Below are 25,660 nucleotides of genomic sequence, written 5' to 3'. Positions count from 1 at the left end.
TTGCATCATACACTGTGCTTCAGATCTAGTTTCATACTCTGTGCTCTACTATTAGCCCTTAAACAGAGCAGCATTTAGTGCATTTTTGATGGCAGGTAACCCCCCCCCCCCCCCAAAAAAAAACAACAACAAAAAAAAAAAAAACCCTAATCTTCACAATACTGTTAGTACACATTTTCATTGAGAACCACAACAACTACTGAAAAATCATAATGCTTCTTAACTGTAGTTAAAACCCTGCCAGGTAAAAACTGCGCCATCAGTAAATAGAAAACCTTGATTACACTTTCCATATCAGCCCAGGTCCAAGTGACATACATATAATCACAATCAAGGCTTCACAGATAACAAGCAAGGTGTTACAGCTGTTTAGTGAGAGGGTGATAACTGAGGTAGGAATTCTCTTGTGATGTTGAGAGAAAAAAAAAAAAAAAAAGCGCTAAGTTTGTTTTGATTAACAGACATTTCCAATGTTGAGCAAGAGGCGTTACAAAAAGGAAAAAAATATACCAACTTTAGAGCTGAGGCAATTAAAACTAATTCAAGTGAAATTAATTACAGGTACAAGATATCACAGGGAATTGTGTTCTTGGAATAAATGTCACTTCATGATAGGACACAAATCATGACACAAAATGATTGTGATAGTTTCAGTGCAGGGAGTGTATGCTACATGCAGTCAAAGTGAGAAATGGAAGGGCAGTGAAATGACTGGCTGTTAGTACTGCAGAGGAACAGAGATCTTAAATCAAGCAGGTGCAAAGTATAAGGAAAGGTTATGAAGCCGTAGCTGTTCCTGCAGCGTTACATAATAAATTTAACGTTTCAATCCTTTATCAGGTGACTCATGGTTGAAATATTTATCAACTTTTGAAACCACACATCACCGGGGCTTCAACAGTATCAGGCAATTAAAACCCCTAGGAGACTAGCTAATGAAGGCCAATGAAATTCAACCTGACATTTAAAATGTGGATGCACGCATTGAGCTGTGATGTCACTGTGCACCTGCAAGCAGTGCTAAGACGCTGGCAATGATTTCCTGACAGCGTGGCAAATGCTGGTAGTGCAGTACAGGCTGACACACTGCCTCATAAAAGAGACACCTGCCAAAAGTACTTGTTTACTTACTAAACCTCCACACCTGTGCAGGTGAATCAACTAAAGTGTGCAACTTTTCTTATATTGATGCGAGAGCAGCAAATGCTGGTGGATATCAAGTCACTGTAATCTAGTGCACATAAGAACGTTTTCTTACATTTTCAACCCCCTGTTTAGGCCTGATCACGTCAAACAAATCGCCATCAAATCAGATGATGTACAGCTGTTAGCAAAGCACAGTTTCTTCGAAAACAACATCAGTCGATTAGCAGACACACTCATAAAAATTATATTGTTCACAGAGTCATGCATAATATTTGGACTAACCGTGGGAGGCCTTCTCTTGGGAGGTAGCGGTAAAGGTGGGTTGGAGGACTTGCGGCTAACCACAGCGCCAATGGCTGAGATTTCCTTGTCAAACATAGTCTTTACAGTGCTGGTGTGGACCAGGGTGAGGTGGGGAGCCTCCTTGGCCTGCAGGCATGAGCGAATGTACTGCACACAAGACAGGACAGGAGATTTTAGGAGGTTGTAGCCATGTCATGTTAAAGCAGTCTCTGGAGCAGAAAAAGTGCTAAAGTCACTTAAGCTAATGAGCTAGAGACCGAATAAATGAGAAGTGAAATTTAATCTCTGCACAACTTGTCAGCAGACTTCAATGTAACATGGAAGACTGTGCACAAACAATTTCAGGTATTTCATTATTATCTTGATTATATTTTTAATGTTTAAAAAGCACATCATGCAGCCTGCCCACATGGATCCAAACAAGATTCAGATGCATAAAAATGTGACTACATCTTTACACACACACACACACACGCGTTTACACTGCTGGACTAATAAAAACAGACCTAAGAAATCTATAAAACGAAATATTTCATGATTTCTACCTGGCAGTGTTTCCCAATGGAATTTCAGACGTAAATTAAAAACATTAAAAAAAAAAAAAATCACAGACCAAGCAACCACTTCAATATACTTAACAGAAAAACAAGAACTTACGAAGCATAACATGTAGATACACATGTATATATTTTTTCTCAGCTTATAACAGCTACCTGCAAGCTAATACTTTGGCAGTTTTGAGTCATCCATCATACTGCTCAATATCACTTAAACTTTATCATGCTTAGTTGTTTCATATTCAGAATGAACTAACAAGAAAACGTAAGCTTGCAATTGATTACTCTGAAAAATTAATGTGCAAAAAACCCCACAAAACACAACGTATAATTCTTAAGGGGAATAAAGAGTAACTAGCGAGCATATGTTTCAGCAAATAGCTGTAATCGTGCTCCAAATTGTCTCCAAAACAGCTGAAATGAGTTGTACATAAACACACTTTATTTTGATTTTTTTTAAGAAATAGAACCCACAAATAAACCTTTACTGAAAATATTTCTTAGAAACCAATTTGATGCTGATGGTTCGAGTACAACCTCATACTATTTGAACTTGTAAACATCTTTCTTTGCAATCAGAAAACAGGCTTTGGTGTGTTGCTGTCACAGTAATAACACTGCGAGACCCTTTTTGACCTTCAGTTGCGGTGGTCTCCCTATTGGTATTACTATACAGCAGCAACAACATTTTAAGAAGACTGTATCTGCTATATCTGTGCATGAACCTGAAAGTGAGACATGTAAGTTGATGTTGAAGTTCATCAGCCACTCACAGACACTTAAACACAGCTTTGATATGCAGCCACTGACCTTGTATTGAATCAGTGGATGGTCTCCACCAAGGAATTCCAGACATTGGCTGACCCTCAGTATATACTGACCCCTCCATACCGCGTCCTCAGATCCGTGGGTGGTCAGCCACTTTTTCAAAGCCTGCTCCATCAGCTCATTGGGGGTGCAAGACAATGACACCTTCAGACTGGCAGAGTCCTGCAAGAAGGGAAAATAGACAGTCAAGTGTTTATTACTGGTCAAAATGTATTTGGGACCATCTGAGAATAAAATAGCTGTTTGTTTTTTTTAAATCATCGTTTGTGTGTATATTTGGTACCCTCTATGATTTAAATACAAACATTTCTCACACACACACACACACACACACACACCTAGAAGCTGCATTTGCTTGTTCATCTTAAACAGGAAGAGCACAGTAAAACAAGTAATGATATAAGATCTATAAGACCATAACAAAAGTCTCTCAATTTTCATGTGTACAAGTAACTGATACACAGAGTGAGTTCATATACATGCAATCACTTGGTACACTGATGGCTGAATTCATTCAGGATTTCCACTGATGTGTGTTCAAATACGTGTTAGCCTCCATCGCCTTATCACAGGGAATCTACCAGGTTTGCTGTGTGACCGTGAGGCTCACTGCGTCATGCCATTTATAGCACAGCACTGACCCGATACCAGAGATGGAATTGCTTTTAATTTCCTGGTGATTTAATAAAAACATCCTTCATTAGTAATTTAAAAAAAAAGCGACCTTAGCTGCATTAGTGAGGATCTACACACAGCAGAGATATTAAAAGTTTTTCTAATTACACGCTGGTAACTATAAAAGCCATATTTTAAACGCTAAAATGAGACTTTATTTGGATACTGACGTGAACATGGAGGAGGAAGTCCACACCAAACCCTGGTTATTTCTGAACAATAAACGACACCACTGCACTTCCTGTCTATAATGTAGCTTATTGTGTCTGATCTCTTAAAATAAGACTTCCTGCCAATGTTCACCTGAGTGCGGTGGCACAGATGGTCAGTCTTTGTATTATGTGCATGTGTGTGCCTGTGATGTTGATCAAAGCTGATATACAGGAGTCTGGAGGGATGTGACCATCTGTTTTATTATTAAATAATATTATTTCTATTACAGAGGCAAAGAGAAAGGCCGAGACAGATGGAGGGACATAGTCAAGTGAGTTCAGAGAAAAGAAGGGAGCTCATTTTAATCCGCATTTTGGTCCCTTGAGCTGCCATGCTAATGTGTGCGTGCATCTGAGAGAATGGCATAATTTCACTGATGGTTTTGACCCACTTATTGTCGTCACATGTCTTGCTAGTTGGGCTCAATCACGTGACTGTTGTGAAGCTGCCAACTGAGAGCAGGGGAGAAAAAAAAAAGAAAAAAAAAAGGCTGAGCTACAGTACATGTGCCTGCGCTGGTGGAGTCACATGGTTACTTTTGCTTCTAAAACAAGGTGGTTTTGTCTTCTGTAGTGGAGCAGTAAGTCACACGGTTATTCTCAATTCATTATGTATACAGAGATGTTGAACAGACAAAACTTTACACGTATATTGTAAAGCTCATTACAAAACAAAGACAGCTTCTTCGTTAGCACTCATGCTATCTCTTTTCAACACCAAAAATATTACTCAAGTGTCTTTTTGTCTACTCTTGCTGATTGCAGTAGAAAAACGATAGAATAGATATAAATTAGCCACAATTCACTGAGGATCCTTCTCAGCATCGTGCAATATAAGCACAAAATGAAGCAACACGAGGATACATTATATGAACTTGTTTTAAAAATAGAAATTAAGAATTAATGTCAGAGCTGTCAAAACCCTCAGGAAAGGTCTAAGATCATCCAAAATAAGTTCTCTTTTTGACTTATTCCTACAACGCTAGTGCAGAGCCTGTTGAGAGGAAGTATAACAGGTTTTATTGATGCTGTAAAAATGATTAAAGCTGATGTTTTGAAAAGAGGACAGCCGTAAGAGGTTCAGCGATTGTGGTAGAAAGACCAGACTGGATGAGGCATTCTAAAGAAAGCTGCAACCTGTGAACTACATGATTGAGTTTTTCATCACAAACCTTGCATTTATGAAATTACAGGACTATAATAAAGAAAACACTTTTTTACAGAATGATTTTGAAGTGAAGGTAAAAACATCTATTATCCTGTTTAGGCCCATTTTGAAACAGAATGGCTATAAAGCTGTGCAGGACTCATTTATTCCAACCCATGTTTATGCATCTGAATGAAATGAAAATGTAGCCTTCTTTGATAATAAAAAAAAAAACAAAAAACAAAACAAAAACACAAAGACTAAACTAGTAAAGACTAGTTTTCTGTTCTACTTTACAGGCATTTTTAAATGCTTTTTATACCCAAATTTTCTATGTAACATTCACACTCCAAAGGACTAACTTGAGGTTCAGTATCTTGCCTAAAGATACTTTGGCATCCATACTGGAGCAGCCAGGGCTCGAACCACCAACCTTCTGATTAGCAGACCTGCTCTACCTCCTGCATCTATAGTTCAGTGTATCCTTTTTATTTATCCTACATAAACTGCCACTGATTAAGCTACGCTGCACTGTTCTGCATTACAGACCCTCACCTGGGACTGGTCAAAGTGGATAATGACTTTCAGGTCCACCGGTGCATCGTTGACTCCGGTTGTGATCGCGGTCACTGCCGCAGGCTCCAGCTGTGGGGAGTAGCAGGCTTGCACCCACTCCGAGAATGCCATCATTTGTATTTGTTGCATCCTCTCTTCACTGATCCGAAACATCTTACTCCGAAAATCCTTCACCTCCTGGTCATTTAAGGCATCAAGTTCATGGAGACCTAGAGAACACGAGTAAAGGACACCGTTACAACATTGCAAAAGAAAGCCGTGCCACCACTTTAAGAAAGAGGGGCACTTGGATATCAGTAATTTGTCTACAAATCTAAATTGATGATTCTTAATGTTACAAGAAATCAGCGTAAAAACCCCCCCAAAAAAACAAACTGACTTCAACCAATTCATCAACAACTTTGCAGCCCTTCAGTTCATCTACTGAAACAAGCTGTTCCAGCTGTTCCCTATAAGCCAGTTTATTTCTTTCTTCTGACTCACAAACAGAAGGTTTGAACAGCACATTGTGGGGGCCATCTGCTTGAGAGGAACACAGTAAAGATATTCCCTCTCTTTTACATCATACAAAGCATAACAGGTTCAATTTAAAGACTGATAATGGTCAAGTTGAGTTTTTATTAAAAATGGCAATGTGGATTCTTAGTATGGAACAAAATTAATTAGCATTTTTAACTAAAGTCAGTACGAAACTTCTGAAATAAGAGAAACGAGTAGGAAGATGGTGAATATTCCTAAAGTAACACACTTGAACACAGAGGCTTTAAAATTAATAGAAAATGCACAACCACCTGTGGGATGTTCAGTGCCAGACACCAGCAGTAATGAATGTGCATAAAATGATGACTGTCTCCATGTTGGATTACAGTAGAGCCCCTTAATATTCACACACAGAGGTATAAGTTGCTGTTGGGCTGATCACAGTCCACCTTCTGCTTTTATCACTGGATTATTATTATTATAATTTTTTTAAAGGGTACTTTTCATTCACTCTTGAGTAATGAAAACATGTTGACATTTAAAGGCATTTCACATTCATATGACCCTCAGCATTCAAGAAGGCTCTGAAGCACATTAGCTGTGTAGACCAAGTTTGTGTGGCTGCATTACTGGAGGGGGAAAACATGGTTGACACGTGTATGTGTGCCTGTGTGTGCGCGCGCGTGTGTGTGCGCGTGTGTGTTGACCTTCTAGACAAGCCTGTGAGGTTCCCTTTGAAACACCGCTTTACTCTTTCAAAAGCCTTTAAGAGATCAGGTCAGACCAAAGTGGAGTCGGGGGGGGGGGGGGGGGGGGAATATCAATATCACCTGAGTCTTGATCAATTACACTCAGAGCCTCTTCTCTTCTTCTTTGAAGAACAAAGGACTTCCAATTCGTAATCTCTTGGTTGGAAGAATGCTGAATGTGTGTCTGTTTAATAATCCAATGGGGCTACACTACTTCCCTTTCATTACTGATTAACCTCTCTGTTATTCTCTTCAGTAGTCACGGCATCGTTTTGCCTTTAAAATCTCTGAAAAGACTTTCCACTATACTTTACCTGCAGCCCGCTGTAATGCGTTTACGCCTGCTTTCAGGAATCACTCCCGAAACTCAACGTTACTGTGCCTTCTTTCATGTATGATAAACAAACTGAGTGTTGATCATGACGCAAGGTTTTCACCTTGCTTCAAGACTTAACACCGCTTTTCCTCCAAATAGTTAATCACCTCAGAGGACTGGGCTGTTATACGGTAGTGACAGAGCCCCTGTGTTCTTTGAAAAGGCCCAATCTTCAGAGAAAATGCAAAGTGACATGTGATGGAAGGCATGTCAGGAACACGTCCAGTCAAACATCACGCTTCTCTATCAGTTAGTGATAGAAGCCATCTGCACAGGAGCCTTGGGTCTGAATGCATGGGAGAGCGTGCTGAGTGGGAGAGCTGCTTAGCATACTGGAGGAGGTGCTAACGGCTTGTTGTGAGGTAGGAAAGATTTACAGTCCCATTTACCAGCTCTTAAGTGCTTTTCTTTATTGGAAATGTCAAACACGGAGAATAAAGGAATCTATCCGGAGCGGAGGAACGCATGTGAGAGATCTTGTGTGATAATGTACTGCTTCAAACCGAGGTAGAGTCTTAAAAGCGATGCTGCATTACCCTTGCCGATGAGCACGCCGATCTTGGAGTCCAACAGGCGCTCTGCTCGACCACAGTTGCGCATCACCAGCTTGAGAACGGGCAGGAAGGGGCGAACGTCGCACAACCGACGCGTTTCGTCCTCCAGCTCTTCGTGTACGGCTGCCTGGTTGACACACTCGAACATGTGGCTCTCCATTTCGCCGAGTGCAGGAAACAGTGGGAAGCTCTGAGCCTGCTTCCATAAGAGCTAGAAGGGAGAAGAACAAATATGTTCCACTAAGGTATTTTTGCCCCACACACACAAAAAACCCCACACGGCGAGTTTTATTGTAGCCATTAGCCCATATTAAATAAATCTTACATAAAATGAGCAACTGTAATAAACATCACATTTTATTTGACAGTTTCATAAAACAAGGCTGAGAGCATTTTCAAGAATGAGAAATGGACGTGACTCATATCTTTACAACACAGTTTCTGGGTGAGGCAATCAGAGTACGACTCCCCTGCCTGCCAGCCCCTGGTGGTACACTTCATGCCCCTTTGCCCCCCACAGCCTGATCACAGGATGGGTGTCAAAGAGCGAGTCTTTTTGTGAGGAAAAAGGGATGCATTCTGGCAAAACAGAACAAGCCTCCTCTCTCCTCTCCACAAACATTCAAAACATTTCCCACAGTTACTTTCTCTGAACTGCTTTTGTGAGCAAGTGATCTCAACATGTGACAAATGGAAAACAAAGAGTTTCAAATGATAACTCATTTCCCAGAATCGCTGTAAAACATTTTGGGGAGCTCGGCTGTAGTCTGAAACATGAATGGAGGCTTGTGAATGAAAGAAGCAGTCATTCACAAGCCCACTGCTGGCCATATGATCACTAATAAAGAGTTTTGTACAGACGGTCTGAAAGCCTGCAAAAAGTTAAAGAATATTCTACCCTTTAGCTAAACTAACAGCCTCTGGCCTTTCACAAACACGGCTTCTGTTTTATTCACAGGTTTATGTACTTTTTAAAATGCAAACACGTCCGTGTATGGGTTTATACCAGTGTGCAAGGACGCAGACCTCAGTGGGGAAGAAAAAAAAAAAAAAAATTTATTTCAAAGACCCATGAATTTCAGAGAGAAATCAGGACTTGCGGTCAATGAATAGCAGACACTCTGTACACACAGCAACAACCCACCTCCTCAGGCTTTAAATGGTGCCCTTTTTGGGGAAATAATGACTTTGTGTTTCAGTGCAGCACATGTTTGTTTTACACCAGAATTATAAAAATAAAAATTCTGTGCAATCCAATAAACAGCCCTGTACTGAGAGCAATAAATGCTACCTTTGCAGAAGCTGGTACATCTTAGGACTGAGCATCTGTGTTCTCATACAGTCAGTCATTACAGAAGGAATCTGATTGTGCTGTGAATGAGGGCCACACGCACACAAAACACCTACGCTGACAACAAATGCCTCAAAGTTATTTTCTTAGAGTTGTGAACCTCATCACGTCTGTGACTTCTGACCTCCACTCACATACAGTGGGGCAAAAAAGTATTTAGTCAGCCACCGATTGTGCAAGTTCCCCCACTTAAAATGATGACAGAGGTCAGTAATTTGCACCAGAGGTACACTTCAACTGTGAGAGACAGAATGTGAAAAGAAAATCCATGAATTCACATGGTAGGATTTGTAAAGAATTTATTCGTAAATTAGGGTGGAAAATAAGTATTTGGTCACCTCAAACAAGGAAAATCTCTGGCTCTCACAGACCTGTAACGTCTTCTGTAAGAAGCTTTTCTGTCCCCCACTCGTTACCTGTATGAATGGCACCTGTTTGAACTCATCATCTGTATAAAAGACACCTGTCCACAGCCTCAAACAGTCAGACTCCAAACTCCGCCATGGCCAAGACCAAAGAGCTTTCGAAGGACACCAGGAAAAGTATTGTAGACCTGCACCAGACTGGGAAGAGTGAATCTACAATAGGCAAGCAGCTTGGTGTGAAAAAAATCAACTGTGGGAGCAATCATCAGAAAATGGAAGACATACAAGACCACTGATAATCTCCCTCGATCTGGGGCTCCACGCAAGATCTCATCCCGTGGGGTCAAAATGATCATGAGAACGGTGAGCAAAGATCCCAGAACCACACGGGGGGACCTGGTGAATGACCTGCAGAGAGCTGGGACCAAAGTAACAAAGGTCACCATCAGTAACACACTACAACGGCAGGGAATCAAATCCCGCAGTGCCAGACGTGTTCCGCTGCTGAAGCCAGTGCATGTCCAGGCCCGTCTGAAGTTTGCCAGAGAGCACATGGATGATACAGCAGAGGATTGGGAGAATGTCATGTGGTCAGATGAAACCAAAGTAGAACTTTTTGGTATAAACTCAACTCGTCGTGTTTGGAGGAAGAAGAATACTGAGTTGCATCCCAAGAACACCATACCTACTGTGAAGCATGGGGGTGGAAACATCATGCTATGGGGCTGTTTTTCTGCCAAGGGGACAGGACGACTGATCCGTGTTAAGGACAGAATGAATGGGGCCATGTATCGTGAGATTTTGAGCCAAAACCTCCTTCCATCAGTGAGAACTTTGAAGATGAAACGAGGCTGGGTCTTCCAACATGACAATGATCCAAAACACACCGCCCGGGCAACAAAGGAGTGGCTCCGTAAGAAGCATTTGAAAGTCCTGGAGTGACCTAGCCAGTCTCCAGACCTCAACCCCATAGAAAATCTGTGGCGGGAGTTGAAAGTCCGTGTTGCTCGGCGACAGCCCCAAAACATCACTGCTCTCGAGAAAATCTGCATGGATGAATGGGCCAAAATACCAGCTACTGTGTGTGCAAACCTGGTAAAGACCTATAGTAAACGTTTGACCTCTGTTATTGCCAACAAAGGTTATGTTACAAAGTATTGAGTTGTATTTTTGTTATTGACCAAATACTTATTTTCCACCCTGATTTACGAATAAATTCTTTACAAATCCTACCATGTGAATTCACGGATTTTTTTTTCACATTCTGTCTCTCACAGTTGAAGTGTACCTCTGGTGCAAATTACTGACCTCTGTCATCATTTTAGGTGGGGGAACTTGCACAATCGGTGGCTGACTAAATACTTTTTTGCCCCACTGTATGGCCTCATCACCTATAAGCTGACATCACAAGCCATTTGCAAACAGAAAAACACTCTGCCAGCCACAACAATCACCTCTGTCAAAACAGGCATTGGATAATGTCTGACTGACTGACCAGCTGTCTGAATGTTGGGCTGCAGCCTCTGTTTTCCCTTAATGTGACAGCAAGCCTACAGGCATGCAGGAACAACTACACAATAAGCAAAAGAAGTCCTCAAAGTAGGTTCCCAGTTGAATTTTATATGAACTGATTAAGTATTTAGACTAGAATAATCCTTTAATTGTCCCACAAGGGGAAATTTGGTTGTATCCACAGCAAAACAAAAACAAAAACCATATACAAACAGAACAGGACACAGAACAGAAACACTTTTTACATATTTACATCATGGACAATAATTACCAAAGCAGAGTACAGTACAGTTAAAATTAGAGTACAGATAGTGTGCAAACAGAGCAGGATACTGAAAGAGGTTTAAATAGTTGAGGTGTAATATTAACACTGGTCAAAACAAAAACTTTAAATAACCTTGTTGTTTAGGAAACCTGTGCAGTCACCAACCCAGTGACACTCACCAGTTTGATGTGCTGAATTGTAGCCTCGCGTGGAACGTCCATCTGGATATAAATACCAGTGGGAAGCAAAAAGTCCACAGTGATCTGGTCCGGAGCGTGTCCGGCCAGAGGTGAGTGTGCCGCCCATATGTCCAGGAGGTCTGTCATGGCGGGAGGCATGGCAAGAGGAAGTTAACACCACCTCAACCATAAGGACCTGGAGAGACAAACAAATTGTACACTTAAGTTCATTGTTGCTATTCTACTGTAAAAAGCAAACAAAAACAACTAACAGATGCCAAATAATGAGTAATTCCCCACCTAACCCAGAATAAGCTCGACTAACTTAAGAGACAAGCTGACAGCATTTTCAAACTGATGTAAGAGATTTGAATATGGTCAAAAGGAGATGTTTAAAGCTTTTCAAGAATAAAAGATGTACACGCATTAAACTTGTACTGCATTTCAACAACCCAGCAAACAGTTGTCACAAGTTTAAACTTTCATTTGTACAAAAAAAACCCCAAAACTGCTTCTTAGACTCCAAACACAATCCAGCCTCACCAAACAACAACACCAACTTTTTAAATCAGAGTTCCAGACACAACAACACACACACACACAGTGCCATTTTTACGCTCATACATTCATTAGCGAGAAGTTGACAGGCGCAGATGATTCAGTGTCACTGTGTCCCTGTGACGGAAGCGCTGTGCTGAGTCCAGTGGGAAGCCGCTGCTTTAATTTGGAGGAGGGCCAGAGTGCAGAAGAATGCCCACTAAGCAAACAGAAAAGTTCAGCCTGCCTTCCCCTCATCTGACAATCTGGTGCCTCCGGAACAAACCACACATAAAATGAAAACACTGGCAACGGGGTTCTGCATGCATAGGAATGCACACAAATATGAATCATGTATACAGACATTTACTGAATATGTCGGTAGACTCAGAGGCTGGTGCCAAAGTGAAAGCGAGCATGGTGAGGCTATTTTTGTAACAGTTCATTACTGGCAGATGCAAAAGTCTCCAAGCCATGTAATCGACACATACTATGCATATAGTCAATTCAAAGACAGGCGGACAAACTCATGCACCCACCCAGTTTACCTCGTAAAGTTCCATACAGATGGCATAAGTGAGTTTCCATCTTCTAGTGTTTAAAAAAAAAAAAAAAAAAAAAAACAGAAAAAAAAAAAATCCACAATCTGGTTTCCATTTGGGCCTTTGCCTCAACCACAGCTGCACATCGCACCACTTCCACCTGCATTCTCATTACGTTGTCCTCGAGTGGCCCGGGACATTAACTCTTCCTCCAGGCCACAGGGCCATCTCCATTCCAGCTCGATCAGCCCATTAAAAACAACAGCTCTGATTGCCTCTAATGGCCTTTCTCCTCTATGTTAAGTGCTCATGCAAGCCATATATGAGCAACCATTTCAGCACGTGTCTGAGTGTGGTGCAATATCTGCGGTGCATTTGGAGCCACGATCCCAGCCATTTAACATGATCAACCATGCAAATGGAATCAGCCTCGTGCGTGTTTCTGTATGCTCTGGAACTATAGACTATTGCCTTGACCAAGAAAACAAAACAAAACACCCAGATACTGCAGACAGTGTGTGCTCGTGTTGCTCTGTGTTCTCACACGACAAACAGAAAACCACAAGTAGCCACTGAGACTAACAGTCACAGGTCAGACAATGGCAAACTTGTTATGCCACAAAGGTGCGCAGTTACAAACACGAGTAACTTGACACCATGTCTGTCTGAAACACTGACAGCACAGCACCATGTTATCAGGGATGGATGAACGAGTGCATGTGCAAGCTCATCTACGCATGTAACATCCCTCTCTCTAATTATATGCTTCAAAAATGACACTTTCACAGCAGACAGCTTGAATACAGTCTCATCCTGCTGTGATGCAGACACACTCAGCCGCTTTCGCTCTCACATACCACACACACAGGTGAGCAGGGTTATTGAGGATGTGGTGGCAGTCAGCCAGAGGTCTGCTGCTAGGTCAGGTTTCAGCGGGAGGATCAGAGAAGAACAAGCGGCTTTGCAAGCTCAGTTAAAGAAAGAGCGTTTCATGTGGCAACAAACAGAGAAGCCTGAAGGGGCACATCCAGTTGGCCTGAAGTTGGCTAAGTAAACAACGCATCACGATGTTAGCCTCCATTCCCAAACTCCACAGGCAAACTCTGATGACTCCTGATGGTTGGAGGCGCAGAAATATGATCCTACTTGGATGTCCTTCGTTTTCTGTGCAATATGAGGACGATTATTAGGCAACACTTTCAAAAAACAAAGCACAAATGGATATTTCTTGTCTAACATTTCTTTATTTTGGAATTAACCTCTCACAAATGTAACAAAACAAAAAAGAAAACAAAAGAAATTGCCTGGGAAGAACACAGCTACAGTCTATTCACATCCCAGAATCCTTTAGTCTTTTGATCAGACAGCTGCCAATGCACTGGGAACAGGGTTTGTGGGTAAATCAAAGGAGACCAGTAAAAGAAGAGAAGTAATTCCTTTGTTACGATTTTATTTTATTTTTTTATTTAATTAACAAAAAGGTAACGGAGAACCCTGACTAACAACTTTTGATATTTAGCAGACACCACAACCAAGCCAAGTAATCACCGAGTTCACACCACAGAAGAAACAAAGTGAACCTTTGCTTCCTCTGAACTAGTCTGAATGTTGTGATGGCTTTCATGCCCAGATGCATTTAACAGTAACACTGGTATTACTCAGCACTCCCTTTCTAAAGCTCTCTCTGTTTAACAGTAAGAAGCCTGTGAGGCTCTCTACAATGGAGTGAGTGTGTCTGTGCATCTCTGTGTACAAGTAATTAAAAAAAAGAAAAGGGGAGCAGGGCTTAAATAAATGGTGTCTGCGTAAAAGGTCACGCCTGGTGATTAAGGGTCCTGTGACACATTTTCCTTCACACTGTGCTAAAAATAAAGATTCACAAAGAGGATCTAGGACCTCTTCACCTCTCCACTCCAAACCACTGTCCTCCCGTAAATGACTATACAGACAAATATATGCAAGACAGACGCTGCCTGAGTCAGCTTTTCCACTTCTGGGCATGCAGTGTGTACGCGTGTGTCCATGTGCGTACATTTGTCTGGATGTGGGCATGACTGTGCACAAGATTAAAAACAAGCTTCTTTAAAAACTAAAACAAAAAACCCCAACTATTAAACATCACTTTAGGCTTGGCAATTTTCTATAGATTTCATATATTTTATAAACTAAAGGGCACATTGATACATTGAAAAAGTGATTTGGTGCCATTTAAATGAGAGTCTATATATAGTTATAGTAAGCAAACAGCTTCAGCACTGATGCCAGCAGTGTACTTCTTGGTATACCGGTACTACTTTGCATATTAGCACCTGCACCACATTTCTTGTTTCAGTTTCAGCCACAAACCACAATGGCACAGAATGAAACTCAGCGTGAGAAGTTGTAGAATATAACAAAGATTATTCCCTCCACACAAACCATAGACAAAACATTCATATCACAGATAGCAAAAAAAAACCCTGAAATTTGAATCAGCAGTGGGAGATAAAGGCATTCCTTTTTAATAAATGGGTTATGTTTACTTAAAAAGCCAAAAAAAACAACAGGAAATGACTACCTCAGGTATTACAGACTGGTATGCTACCACAGAGGCAGGCATGAATCAACTGTTTTTCATAACTTTAACGCTTGCTTTGAATCAGCTACACAGTCTAGTCTGTGTGTAGGTTGACTGAAAAGCTGTTAAGATCTGTAGTAGGAGTTTATCTGGCGGCTGTGTGGATAAATGATCAGCTGAGGTGTGTAGCCCTGGCTGTGATTCACCCATGAAGTAGTAGTAGTAGAAGTAGTACTACTGCTTACTGTCATTAGGAGTGGACATAGGTGGTGGCTGTAGACGGTAAACACACATTCAGGCATAACGGTCACTTCAACTGTGACACACTGTGACTGTGTCGGTGATTAGACATGTTTGTGTGCACAACTTTTCAGACATATTTCCACAGAAGTGACTGCCGAGCGATGCAGCGGTGTAATATTTTTAGGTATCGTGCCAAGTATGAGACTTACTTATAAACACTTCATCTTTAAAGCATTCAATTTCTAACAAAATCAACTTCCTTTCTTTTGTACCGAACACCTTCTTGTTCATTGTCCACATGACTCATCTGATGATATAAAACCAAATCATCTTCACAACATAGGAAACGAGCAGGGACCAGAAATGAAACCAACTCACCAGCAAAACAATATTCTCAGTCACAAGACGACATCCATACTGTATCCGGGAGAAAACATGAATGAAGTGAGCGTATCTTTAGGGTTGACATGAACAAACCACATCTGGTCAGCCAAGAGTGCGCCATGTGTCACTGGCTCCTGTGACACAATGGTATACACCCACTTCTTAAAGAGGAAATAATGACACCAGACAGGAAGTGAGTGACAAAAAAAAAAAACCCAGGGAAAAAAAAAAGTCCCAACTAGTCATTCATAAAAGCTGATGGACGCTGAATCACAGACTGGACAGGTTTTTTGTTGTTGTTTGAAAATCACTACAGAGCCAGTTTTTAAATAGGCATTTGCTGTGTAGTAGACTACCCAATATACAATACCTAGTATATGCAATGTACTATACAATATGCACAATAATACTTGCTTGTGCATAGAAAATCTGTCAAACACATGACAAGAGTGTCCACTCTGCCCACATGCGGCTCCATAGAAAGTAAATTAAGCAAATCCTTCCACATTATGTTCAAGAGTGATATCTTGGCCACCAATGAGGCCAAAACATCGCTGTTGAACATGGTATCACTTGCAATGCCTTATTCAAGGCTATATGAATAAATATTAGAGCCAAACAGTAGAGAAGCCAGAAAATGAGCATCACATCGCGATCACACCATCATCTTGTATAAACAGGTTATTACATCTTCACTGAGCCACTTTATGCCAAACTTTCTGATGCATTACAATAAAGACAATTACTAGTAAACCTGGAATCAATGTGACAGATGCTGCATCACCATTCATCCACCTTGACACTAATCATATCCAAGCCATTATGACACGGTTACATCACAGACAAGACACGAAACAACACGCAAAGCTCCATCTTCTTTAATATCCACGTCTGAGAAATCTCTTGTGACAACTGTGCACAACCACATCAAACTACATCCATCTGTGACATCATGACGTGCCACTCCACCAGATAAATTGTGACCGTGCAAGACTGCGTTTAGATGGTATCAAGTTTGAATGACAGCAAAAGGTCTAATATGCTCTCCTTGCATTCTATTTGTGTATCAGGAAGACCGGGTCATTAGCTGAGTGGAGGAGAAATGAAGCATGACAGACAGAGCAATGGAAACATCCTTTTCCTGTGCACCACAGATTGCTTTTAGATCAATGCATAATTCTCCTCATATTCCTCTCCCAAAGGGAATGAGTAAGACCCCAGGGAATTTAACTCCATGTTCAGAATATAGCAGAAAGAACGGAATGAAGATTTGCCTTCTGATGTATGGACTTAACCAAGCTCCAAAAAAAAAAAAAAAAAAAAAAAAAAAAAAAATGCTCAAGCCTTAAGGGCTTTGAAGGGATTTCCAAGGTTTACAAACAATATTGAAATCACTGTTTAAGTAACTGCATGGTAGGCTCTAGGTCCTGAGGTAGCAAAGCAGGCACAAAGCATGATGCTCCCTCCACCATGTTTCACAGTTATAAGGTTTTGGTGTGCAGTGATGAATTTCTTTTAGAGTGCATTTTTGTATCCCATGTGTCCACCACACAATGTCTGGGAAGTGCGCTCATAGAAACATGCTTGAATACTTTTTCTGAGACTCTTGTGGTACCCTTACATCTTTCCATTAAGACTTTTAGATTAGATTGTGCAGGATGACCATTCCTTAGGAGAAGGTCATCTCTGAGTTCATGAACACTCAGGTCTTTATAAGTGTTTTTAATCCTTGCTTTGGTTGGTGCATCATTATTAATGAGACCTGTGAAAGTCATCACAGTTTTGCTTGCTCTAACCAGAGACTTTATCAGTAACCCGATTTTGAGTGGAAGTATGGGTTGTAGAGATGATCTAGCCAAAACCCTTCCAATCTCATCCCCTTCATCAACTGGTACCTTTTAAAAGAGGACACATTTTATCCCAACTAGAACAAATATGTTCAATGAAAGTACAGCTGGTTCTCTTAGGTTAGGTTTGTCACGTTCAGCATGTCTGAGTGTAATAGAAGATGTACATTTGAATATTCATGTATGCAAGATGTAACTATATTATAACTCGCATACATGTAAAGATGCAACAAGCCTATGGGGTAACTATGCCGGGGGGAGAGTGGTTGTCTCATTATCACATGGTCTGTGGTACACACCCTAGTTTCTTGAGTCCACATAGCAAAATGTCCACCCCGATTCCACCAGTTGGTTTTCAGCAGTATACATATTGGTAGGTGCCCAACTGCCAGAGAACAATGAAAATACTTGTAATTATTAACATAATCATGCTTCAGTGGTGCAAGCCATCATATTGGGACAGTGGTGAATCACTGAGCATGTTTTCCACGAGAAGATAAAGTAGCAGAAGCAACAAAGTGTGGAGGGAGCAATGAATAAAGGAACAAATACGCGGTGCAGATCCAACAATTAGTCCTGTAACGCTGTTGATCCTTTCAAAATACCGACTGTGTTAAGTAATATTAAGCATTAAGCAATAATTACTACAAATGAAACCAGCATAGTGAAGATTTTGAAACGCTGAATAAGTGTTCACCTTTTTAGCTTCATCACAGTCTGTGTCTGTGAGGAGGCAGGTGACAGAATAGCGGGTGAGCTCGTCTGATGTGCAAGTGTGATGTCCCACAGAGCCTGATTCACTTCTCAGGCACGAGACAAATAAGGACAGACACAAGTTACGTACAGATATAAATACAAGCAGCGCCAGCACAGATCTCTGTGACTATACTGTCAGACTTCAGGGCTGAGAGCAAAAAAGAGGGAATGTTAAAGACTATTCAGGAGGGTCTGAGAAGCAGTCAGTTCTGAGATGGCTGGAAAAGAGAGGAGAAAAGATGATGAATTAAAAAGGGAAACAGGTGCAGTAGAAAATAAATGGGAATGTTAAGTTCATGAGTTCACTAAAAGACTCCAAAAAAAAAAAAAAAAAAAAAAAAAGGGGGGGGGGGGGGGGAAGAGACAAAAACAAAAAACAGACCAATCCGTGATAGACAATGAGATAAAAAGAGATAAAAGGCAGAGATAAAATGCAAAATGTGACACAATGTGTGACTGTAGTGGGTGGACCAAACTGGGCCTGAAGTCCACAATAAGCCTCTGTTTTTGCCAAGTGTGTGCGCGCATGTTTGTATGTGTACGTGTGTGCCACCAAGGCCAGTCCCGTGCCCTGCACAAACACTGCCCTTGTGTTGCCCTTGCCCTGCCAGCTTGGCCTCGCAGACCAACAAACACATACTGAGCAGTAAAAAACACAGGCTGAAGGGGGGCATCGTCGTCACACAGTGCTAGCCATATTTTGCTGTGTGGGATGTGCAGCCTCAGGCAGCTTTCTCACACCTTCAGTAGCTTTCACACGCGCACACCGGGGTCATCAGCATATGTAAATAAATTGCTTTGTAAGAGATACTTTAAATACAACACCGGAAATCCAGCTTTCATGTGAGACATGCAAACAAACATACCCAAACATAGCTGGTGCTAACCATACCTTTGTTGAAAAGCTAAAGATCTATGCAAACTCTGAACACGACCACATATGACTATTCAAAGCAAGTTCTGATACTAACGCAAAAGGCAAAAGGAAGCCCTAGAGGGGAAATAAACCCCTATATACAGAGTTAGCCTTGCCCATCTAATTCTGTGAAAGAGGAAATGAAAGAAAAATTAATCGCAAGCATATCTAGACAAACTACTACACCTCTTGTCCCCTTCTCTTACAGAAAACTTTACACAGACAAAGTATACTCATGGAAAATGTTTAGGTTCTCTTCCTTAAATACACACGATGTCATTAAAACAGGAATCAAGTATGTTTTGAATACTTTATAGCAAGCTACTTCCTTATTTCTTTTCTTTAAACCAATTTGCATAACAGAAGCCTGAAAGTCTGACTTTCTTTGGAATCACCATCCATTAAATCATAGACGACATACTGGAGGTGGCCCGGCTAATTCTTCCCATTTTGTAGTTAGCTGTTCTACAAGCTGCTCTGTGAGGGTGACATAAGGATTAGCCTTTGTTCGATTTGACACAACAGCTTCTGTTTTTGAAAAGAACAGAGAAAGCTTTCCTCGGAAACTCTGACAAAGAGGAAACAATGAACAGCTATGATATGAGGGAGTGAGCATGTTGGCCACCTTATTTATATCACTTGGGATCAATTTATTCCTACTGATTACAACACTTACCTTCCTTGAAAGTACATCTTCTCACAGTTGCCACTGTAAATGAAATTCACATGGTCATGTCTCCACTTTATCCAATAAGGGCTTGGATTTAGTTTTAGATGTGTAGCCGTATACCCGAGATTTATTTATAAATCGTTATGCTGCTATGCATCTTCTGGACTAGCTATAGAAAATATAAGACAAGTGCTACCTCACACAGAATGAAACGCTCCAAACTTCAGCATTAAGGTGTCGATGCTGTAATTGCCGCCTGTGTTAATAAATATGGCAAATAAACAGACAAACCTACAAAAAAAAAAAAAAAAAAAAAAAAAAAAAACTAACCTCCCACTGCTTTTACAGCACCTGCATGTGGCCTTCTCTTATCTTACCCAGGATTCTTGTTTTGCGTCTCCCTCCACCCACAGACAGCTCCACCACAGCCCCCTGGGAAGCCATTTGCTTCAGCTCTATTTATGACAGGCCAAATGTACAATCGTCGGGTCACTTTGTCTCACAGAATTCAATGAAACAACAAATTTATCGACAAAACAACACAGCTTACTGCGGTTCAGGTGACTGTCAGAAGAACAATTGACTGCAACAAGATCCTTTCACAGGGAAAAGCCCGAAAATAGACTTGAAGAAAACCCCAGCCTGTCACATAGCCTCCACAGGACTGCAGCAACTGATTATTTTGTGAAAACAGTGGAAAGAAATAGACAAATATAACACTAAGCTGCTGTGAAATGTAGCAGGGATGGCACACACAAACAGAGCTGAGTTTTCAGCACTCGTCTCCCAGCCATTTATCTCCCTCATAAACAAAGAGCCACACACTGGCAATGAATGAAACTCACACAAGCCTGGAAATGGAAGACATTTCTTGGCTCCAGCTATCATTTCACTGTAGAGGTGACTGGGTTGCTGGGAACACTTAGATCCGGTAAATGACACGCTGATGCCCGCCTCTTCAGTTTATGCATCCATCTGTTTGTCTGGGCGGCTCGACTCTACACTCGCTCATCTGCATCCTTTTTGGCGTCTATTAATACAGAACTCAAGCTAATGCTAACCACACACACACACACACACACACACACACACGTTGCGGTGACAGAAAACATCATGTAGCATGCGAGGACACTGTGTCTTTCCACCCATCTATAATTAGATAAATACAGAAGTTCTCGTCCTATTGTCCAGATAAAAATCACACACACAAGTCTAATTATATGCAACCTCTGTAATACCACGGGGAGAAAGGTCAATGCCATAACGATAATGCCAAGCAAACACACTCCTAAGAATAAGCTTAAGGGCTGGGCTTCCTAGGATTGTGTGTTATAGGGTTATAGCCACACTGATGTTAATATTTGAAGCAAGAATGCGAACACTTGAGGTCATTTCTGTGAAAAACAAAAAGGTCAGCACAGACTGACCCTCAACTGACTTCTGATGAAACATGGAAACCCTCCAATACAGTCGTGTTAGTGGAAAGATATGGAGAAGGAACACAGCATGAGTAATTGGATTGAGCTATTTTTCCACATTTGAGTGGGAGTGAAGGATGAGGGGGAGGGGAGAAACGGAGTGCAGGTAGGAGGCGACCGTACCAATTACTGGTGATTACTGGCCACAGACACCAACCGTATGAAATGTGGTTATTAAGCAGACAGATGTCAAAACTGCACCTGTAAAGCCCTAGTTATGCAGTGCTGTGATTGAGAGGAGAAGGATGTTAACCCAGTGTTTACTCTGTCAGCATTCGCAGCTAGCACACATCATTGCACACCCGCAGATTTAGACTGTGTTTGTACCTGGGCTGTGTTCATATCCATACATGTGTATGTACAACATGTGCGCTGCGAAAGGGGACACAAGCAGGCTTCATGAAGTGAATTACTAATTAAAACAGTTTTTGAATTGCTCTTCTGCAAATGTTTCATTTACCACATACTTAGAGCAAACAAATCCCTGCGAAAAAGTCAGATGCTTCTCCAGGGAGTCCAACCCTGTGGATGAACCCCACCACCACTTGAACTACAGCTGGGAGCTGTGTTCAAGTGCAGCCTGGTATAGAGGCACGTGAGCCAGTTATTCTCCTGCTTAGAGTGGCCTGCCAGTTCACAGTGGATCTCCAGAGCAGAAGGATGTCTGACCCTGGAATAAGATCGTATCCGAAGAAGCAGCTGCACAATTTCCAGGGCCACTATAACAGCCAGGGAACCAGGCAGTAGGGAGCAGACAAGATGGGAAGAGCCAAAATAAGACCAAGAGGACTTGAGAGGTTCACTAGTAAACTGAGAATTGTTCTGACAGATTGAAATTAGATTAAAAATGCTGAAACTATCTGCCACAGCTACTTATCAGGCAGTTAACAAACGTAGGCAACCTGCCTGTGTGTGAGAAACACTGCATTTTATTCCCATTTATCACCTGGACTAGCAAGCACCATCACAAATCTGCTGATTCTCAGTGGAGAACTTTTGAGAAGGCTGACTTTAGGACTAATTTCTGACCACTTATTTTAGACTTTTTGAAAGAAGTTTGTCAAACTGCTTCATCTCAGTCTACTTGTAAAAGGAAATGAAGGCATGAGCGAGGACAGAAACAAAACAGTCAGGGCTGGACTGATAAAATGAAACCACTAATGCTGAGTGCACTGCATGTCAGCAACTGTTAATTTTATATGCTGTTCATCAAATCATCATGTGTGTTCTTAAAAAAAAAAAAAAAAAAGACTTACAGATCAGCTCACAGAGCCACCACTTCCTGCACTGAGGACAATATTACATAAACAGTCTCAAGCCTGGCTGAAGGTTGTACAGAAAGGAAATGACTGCCAAGGCCAGCGGCACCTTAAATGATTTTACAACATTAACGAAAGTCAAGTGAGAAGCAAAGGGGGGGGGGGGGCGGGGGGCAGTAACACCACACCTAGCTGCAGTGGAATGAAAATAAACAACGCACGACTTCGATTTTGTTGTACTGTCCAGACAAGATCCACAGTAATAAAGCCCAGAAAGGAGGATATAAAGGATCATAAACCAAAAGCAGTGAGTGTACCAAGATGGTGTAACACTGATCTCTAACAGGGAAGTAAGGTATGCTGGCTGGATTCCACACATTCCCCGCCTGTCAGGACGAGGCCTACTCGCCCAGATTCCAGCTAAGACTGAGCGCTATTCCTCCTCTTCCACATGCACACAGCAGCAGAATCACAGGTAAAATAGGTCAAGGAATTACAAGATACAGCATGTTTACATGCACATGTATTACCAGTTTCCTGAAGTCACTTATTTCCTGTGGCTCAGCTCCTGGCTGGGGGGATCTGGATAGCTTCTGGGACACTGCATCTGATAAAGAAAAAGAACAAAGTGTCAGGGTGAGGGGAAAGCACTGAATGTTGTTACTCATTTCTGTAGTTGTTTTTGTGGACCGAGAAAGTAAAAAAATAAATAAATAAATAATTAAAAAAAAAAAAAGATGTTTAGGTGATGGTAGATAAACAGGAAATATAAAAAGGGATTTAATACAGAAAAACGGAAACAGAACGAGACTGGTCCTGTAGGTGAGAAATTATACCATTAACAAGTCTGTCAACCTGGTGTTACCTCCATGGCCCAGCTGACCTGCAACGTGATATAAAACAGAAAAGGCTGAGCACTGAAACCAAAACTTCCTTACTGACCCTCTTAACTGTCCTTTTCTTACAATCCTTTCCTCTGCCGCCTCCATCTATGACAGGAATGTCAAACTCATTTAACACCCTGGTCCACTCACAGCCTACTTTGAGCTGAAGTGCCAGACAGGTGAAACTCCCCATCAGTCAATGTGAGGAAGTTATTTCACAGAGTAAATGTGTAGTTTAAGAAGGTTAATTTCAACAGTGTGTGTCGGTTTCTGTAAACAGACACACACTGTGAAATAAAAGCACTGTAAGCACGACTCTTTGGGCTTAAATTATAATAGATTATAAATTATAAAAGTTCTGGCATATCATTCCATTATTATTATTTTACTGCCAATCCACTGCACAAACTGATTTTTCTATATCAGTAAAAAAACAAAACAAAAAAACCCATTTCTGTTATTTAACTGTTTCTATAAATAGCCATGAGGAGGAATTTATAACTGGGAAAAGCTGTAAAACCTATGAAAACATTTGTGGGCTGGGTTGGAGTCTTTTCTGGGCTGATTCTGGTCCCTAGTCCTTATGTTTGACACCCCTGTTCTATGACGACTGTCCCACTCCTCCAGGACCTGGGAGCATCAGGGCTCCCAGGTCCTCGAGGAGACAGTCTGACCAACAAGGCACACTGCCTGTCAAGAACAGTCATCCGGCAGGCATTTGTAACTTCTGGAGCAACAAGCACATGTGTTATCTTTTGAACACTATGACTGAAAAACAGCAGTGGATGACTCACCTCATTCTAAATATGTTTTATCAGTTTAAACAGGGGAAATTATTGTGAGTGGAAGGATAAGGTTTGATGCTTAAACAAAATATTGGTCAATATAATAAGATACATTTTATTTATCCCAAAAGATGGTAAATTAACAGAGTCAGTAAGCCCTTCAAGACGTAATCCGGAGTGTTACAAAATAAAAAATAAATAAAAAGCAGACTTATTAATTCTTTCCCACTTTTTAAAATGGCAAAATATAGAAAACTCTGTGGTACCTCAAAACCTTCAAACAAGACTTCCTGACCTGACCTCTGTACTGTATATAACACCTCAAGCAGTGATATGCATGGGTCTCTGTATCTGTACACCGTCTACAGTTCAAAGAGCTGTAACTATGGAAGCCAAGATGTGAACCAGGCAATATGGCAAACAAATATACAGCATCTAAAAAAAACAAACAAAAAAAAAAACAAAAACACCACACTGATGACACGCAGTGCACACAATGACTGAAGCTGGTAAACTTCCGTTTTTTCCCCTGTGGTTAAGACACTCTCCTGTTTACTAGGAGAAGAACAACTGCAGTGAGCGTGTGTGAGACTCGGACATTTCAAGTAAGAATGAGTATACTTATGAAAGTGCAGAGAATAAATTCATAGAAAGAGGTAAGACTTGGCTTTTCACCACAAAATGTGTTTGTACTCACCGCACACAGATACAGGAGAAAGGCACGTGGGGTGACCAGTTCCAGGAAGTGTGCTGTTTAACAGTGATAAAATCTCAGGCCAGAGATGGTCAATGTTTAACTCCTTGACTGGATTTGACTCAAAGTATCACATGATACACAGCAAGCGTGTGTTTGAGATTTTAGGAGAAAGCTCCAAACCAGCACAGAGGGTTCACTATGGAGTGATTCAGGGATGACGTTTATGCTGAAGGGCAAACCCCAAACTTAGCCTTTTCATTGTTCTGCGCAAAACAACTTCACTGTAATGCCAGTGGCTGCCAGTTTGTTTTTGGGACAGAGTCGAAAATAACGTGTTTAATCGCAGACTCCAGAGATATCACTCAGCACAGATCTCTGGTTGAATGTCACAGATGATGCTTAAGTTTGGACTCATTAACTCACCAGCACTCGTGTGATTTTCCAGGAACTAGAAAATTCAGACAATAATGTCGCGTTTAATCTGTAACACGCATTCAGGCATTTTCTTCTCTCAAATGACAAAAAGGACAAATGACTCAAATGACTAAAAAGCTTATATCATTTTGACATTCTGCCATCCTCTTGCACACGTAAACAAGACCACTTTAAAACAATTGCAGTGAGAACACTAAGATTACAACTACACCTGACAAATAACTACTAACTAAATAATAACCAAGCAACTATTCTGACAAACAGATTTTGCCCCTTAAACATCCATTTTAACTGAGTAAAGGAGCCCGTACTAGCCTCGTCAAATCACTGATTTCATGAGAACTGATATTTGAGCATCAAATCTGTAACATTAATGGCGTTTGTTTTCCCCTCTG

General features: G+C 41.2%; 1 protein-coding gene across 1 annotated transcript in view; it reads right to left on the bottom strand.

The window, feature by feature from the left end:
- Positions 1-25,660, bottom strand: part of pik3cb (phosphatidylinositol-4,5-bisphosphate 3-kinase, catalytic subunit beta) — a 49,337-nt gene that overhangs the window by 14,880 nt on the left and 8,797 nt on the right. The window contains exons 2-7 of the mRNA XM_085371606.1: positions 22,995-23,071; positions 11,276-11,471; positions 7,586-7,814; positions 5,424-5,653; positions 2,817-2,996; positions 1,429-1,596 (exon numbers count right to left, since the gene is read on the bottom strand). Coding sequence (XP_085227732.1) covers positions 1,429-1,596; positions 2,817-2,996; positions 5,424-5,653; positions 7,586-7,814; positions 11,276-11,434 — 966 coding nt within the window. The 5' untranslated portion in view covers positions 11,435-11,471; positions 22,995-23,071. The remainder of the gene's footprint in view (positions 1-1,428; positions 1,597-2,816; positions 2,997-5,423; positions 5,654-7,585; positions 7,815-11,275; positions 11,472-22,994; positions 23,072-25,660) is intronic.

The sequence above is a fragment of the Diplotaxodon limnothrissa genome, linkage group LG14, assembly GCF_057381915.1.
Source record: "Diplotaxodon limnothrissa isolate DT_005_m linkage group LG14, D_limnothrissa_male_GT1.1, whole genome shotgun sequence".
NCBI classification, from domain to species: Eukaryota; Metazoa; Chordata; class Actinopteri; order Cichliformes; family Cichlidae; genus Diplotaxodon; species Diplotaxodon limnothrissa.
This window is presented reverse-complemented; position numbering and strand designations above follow the sequence as displayed.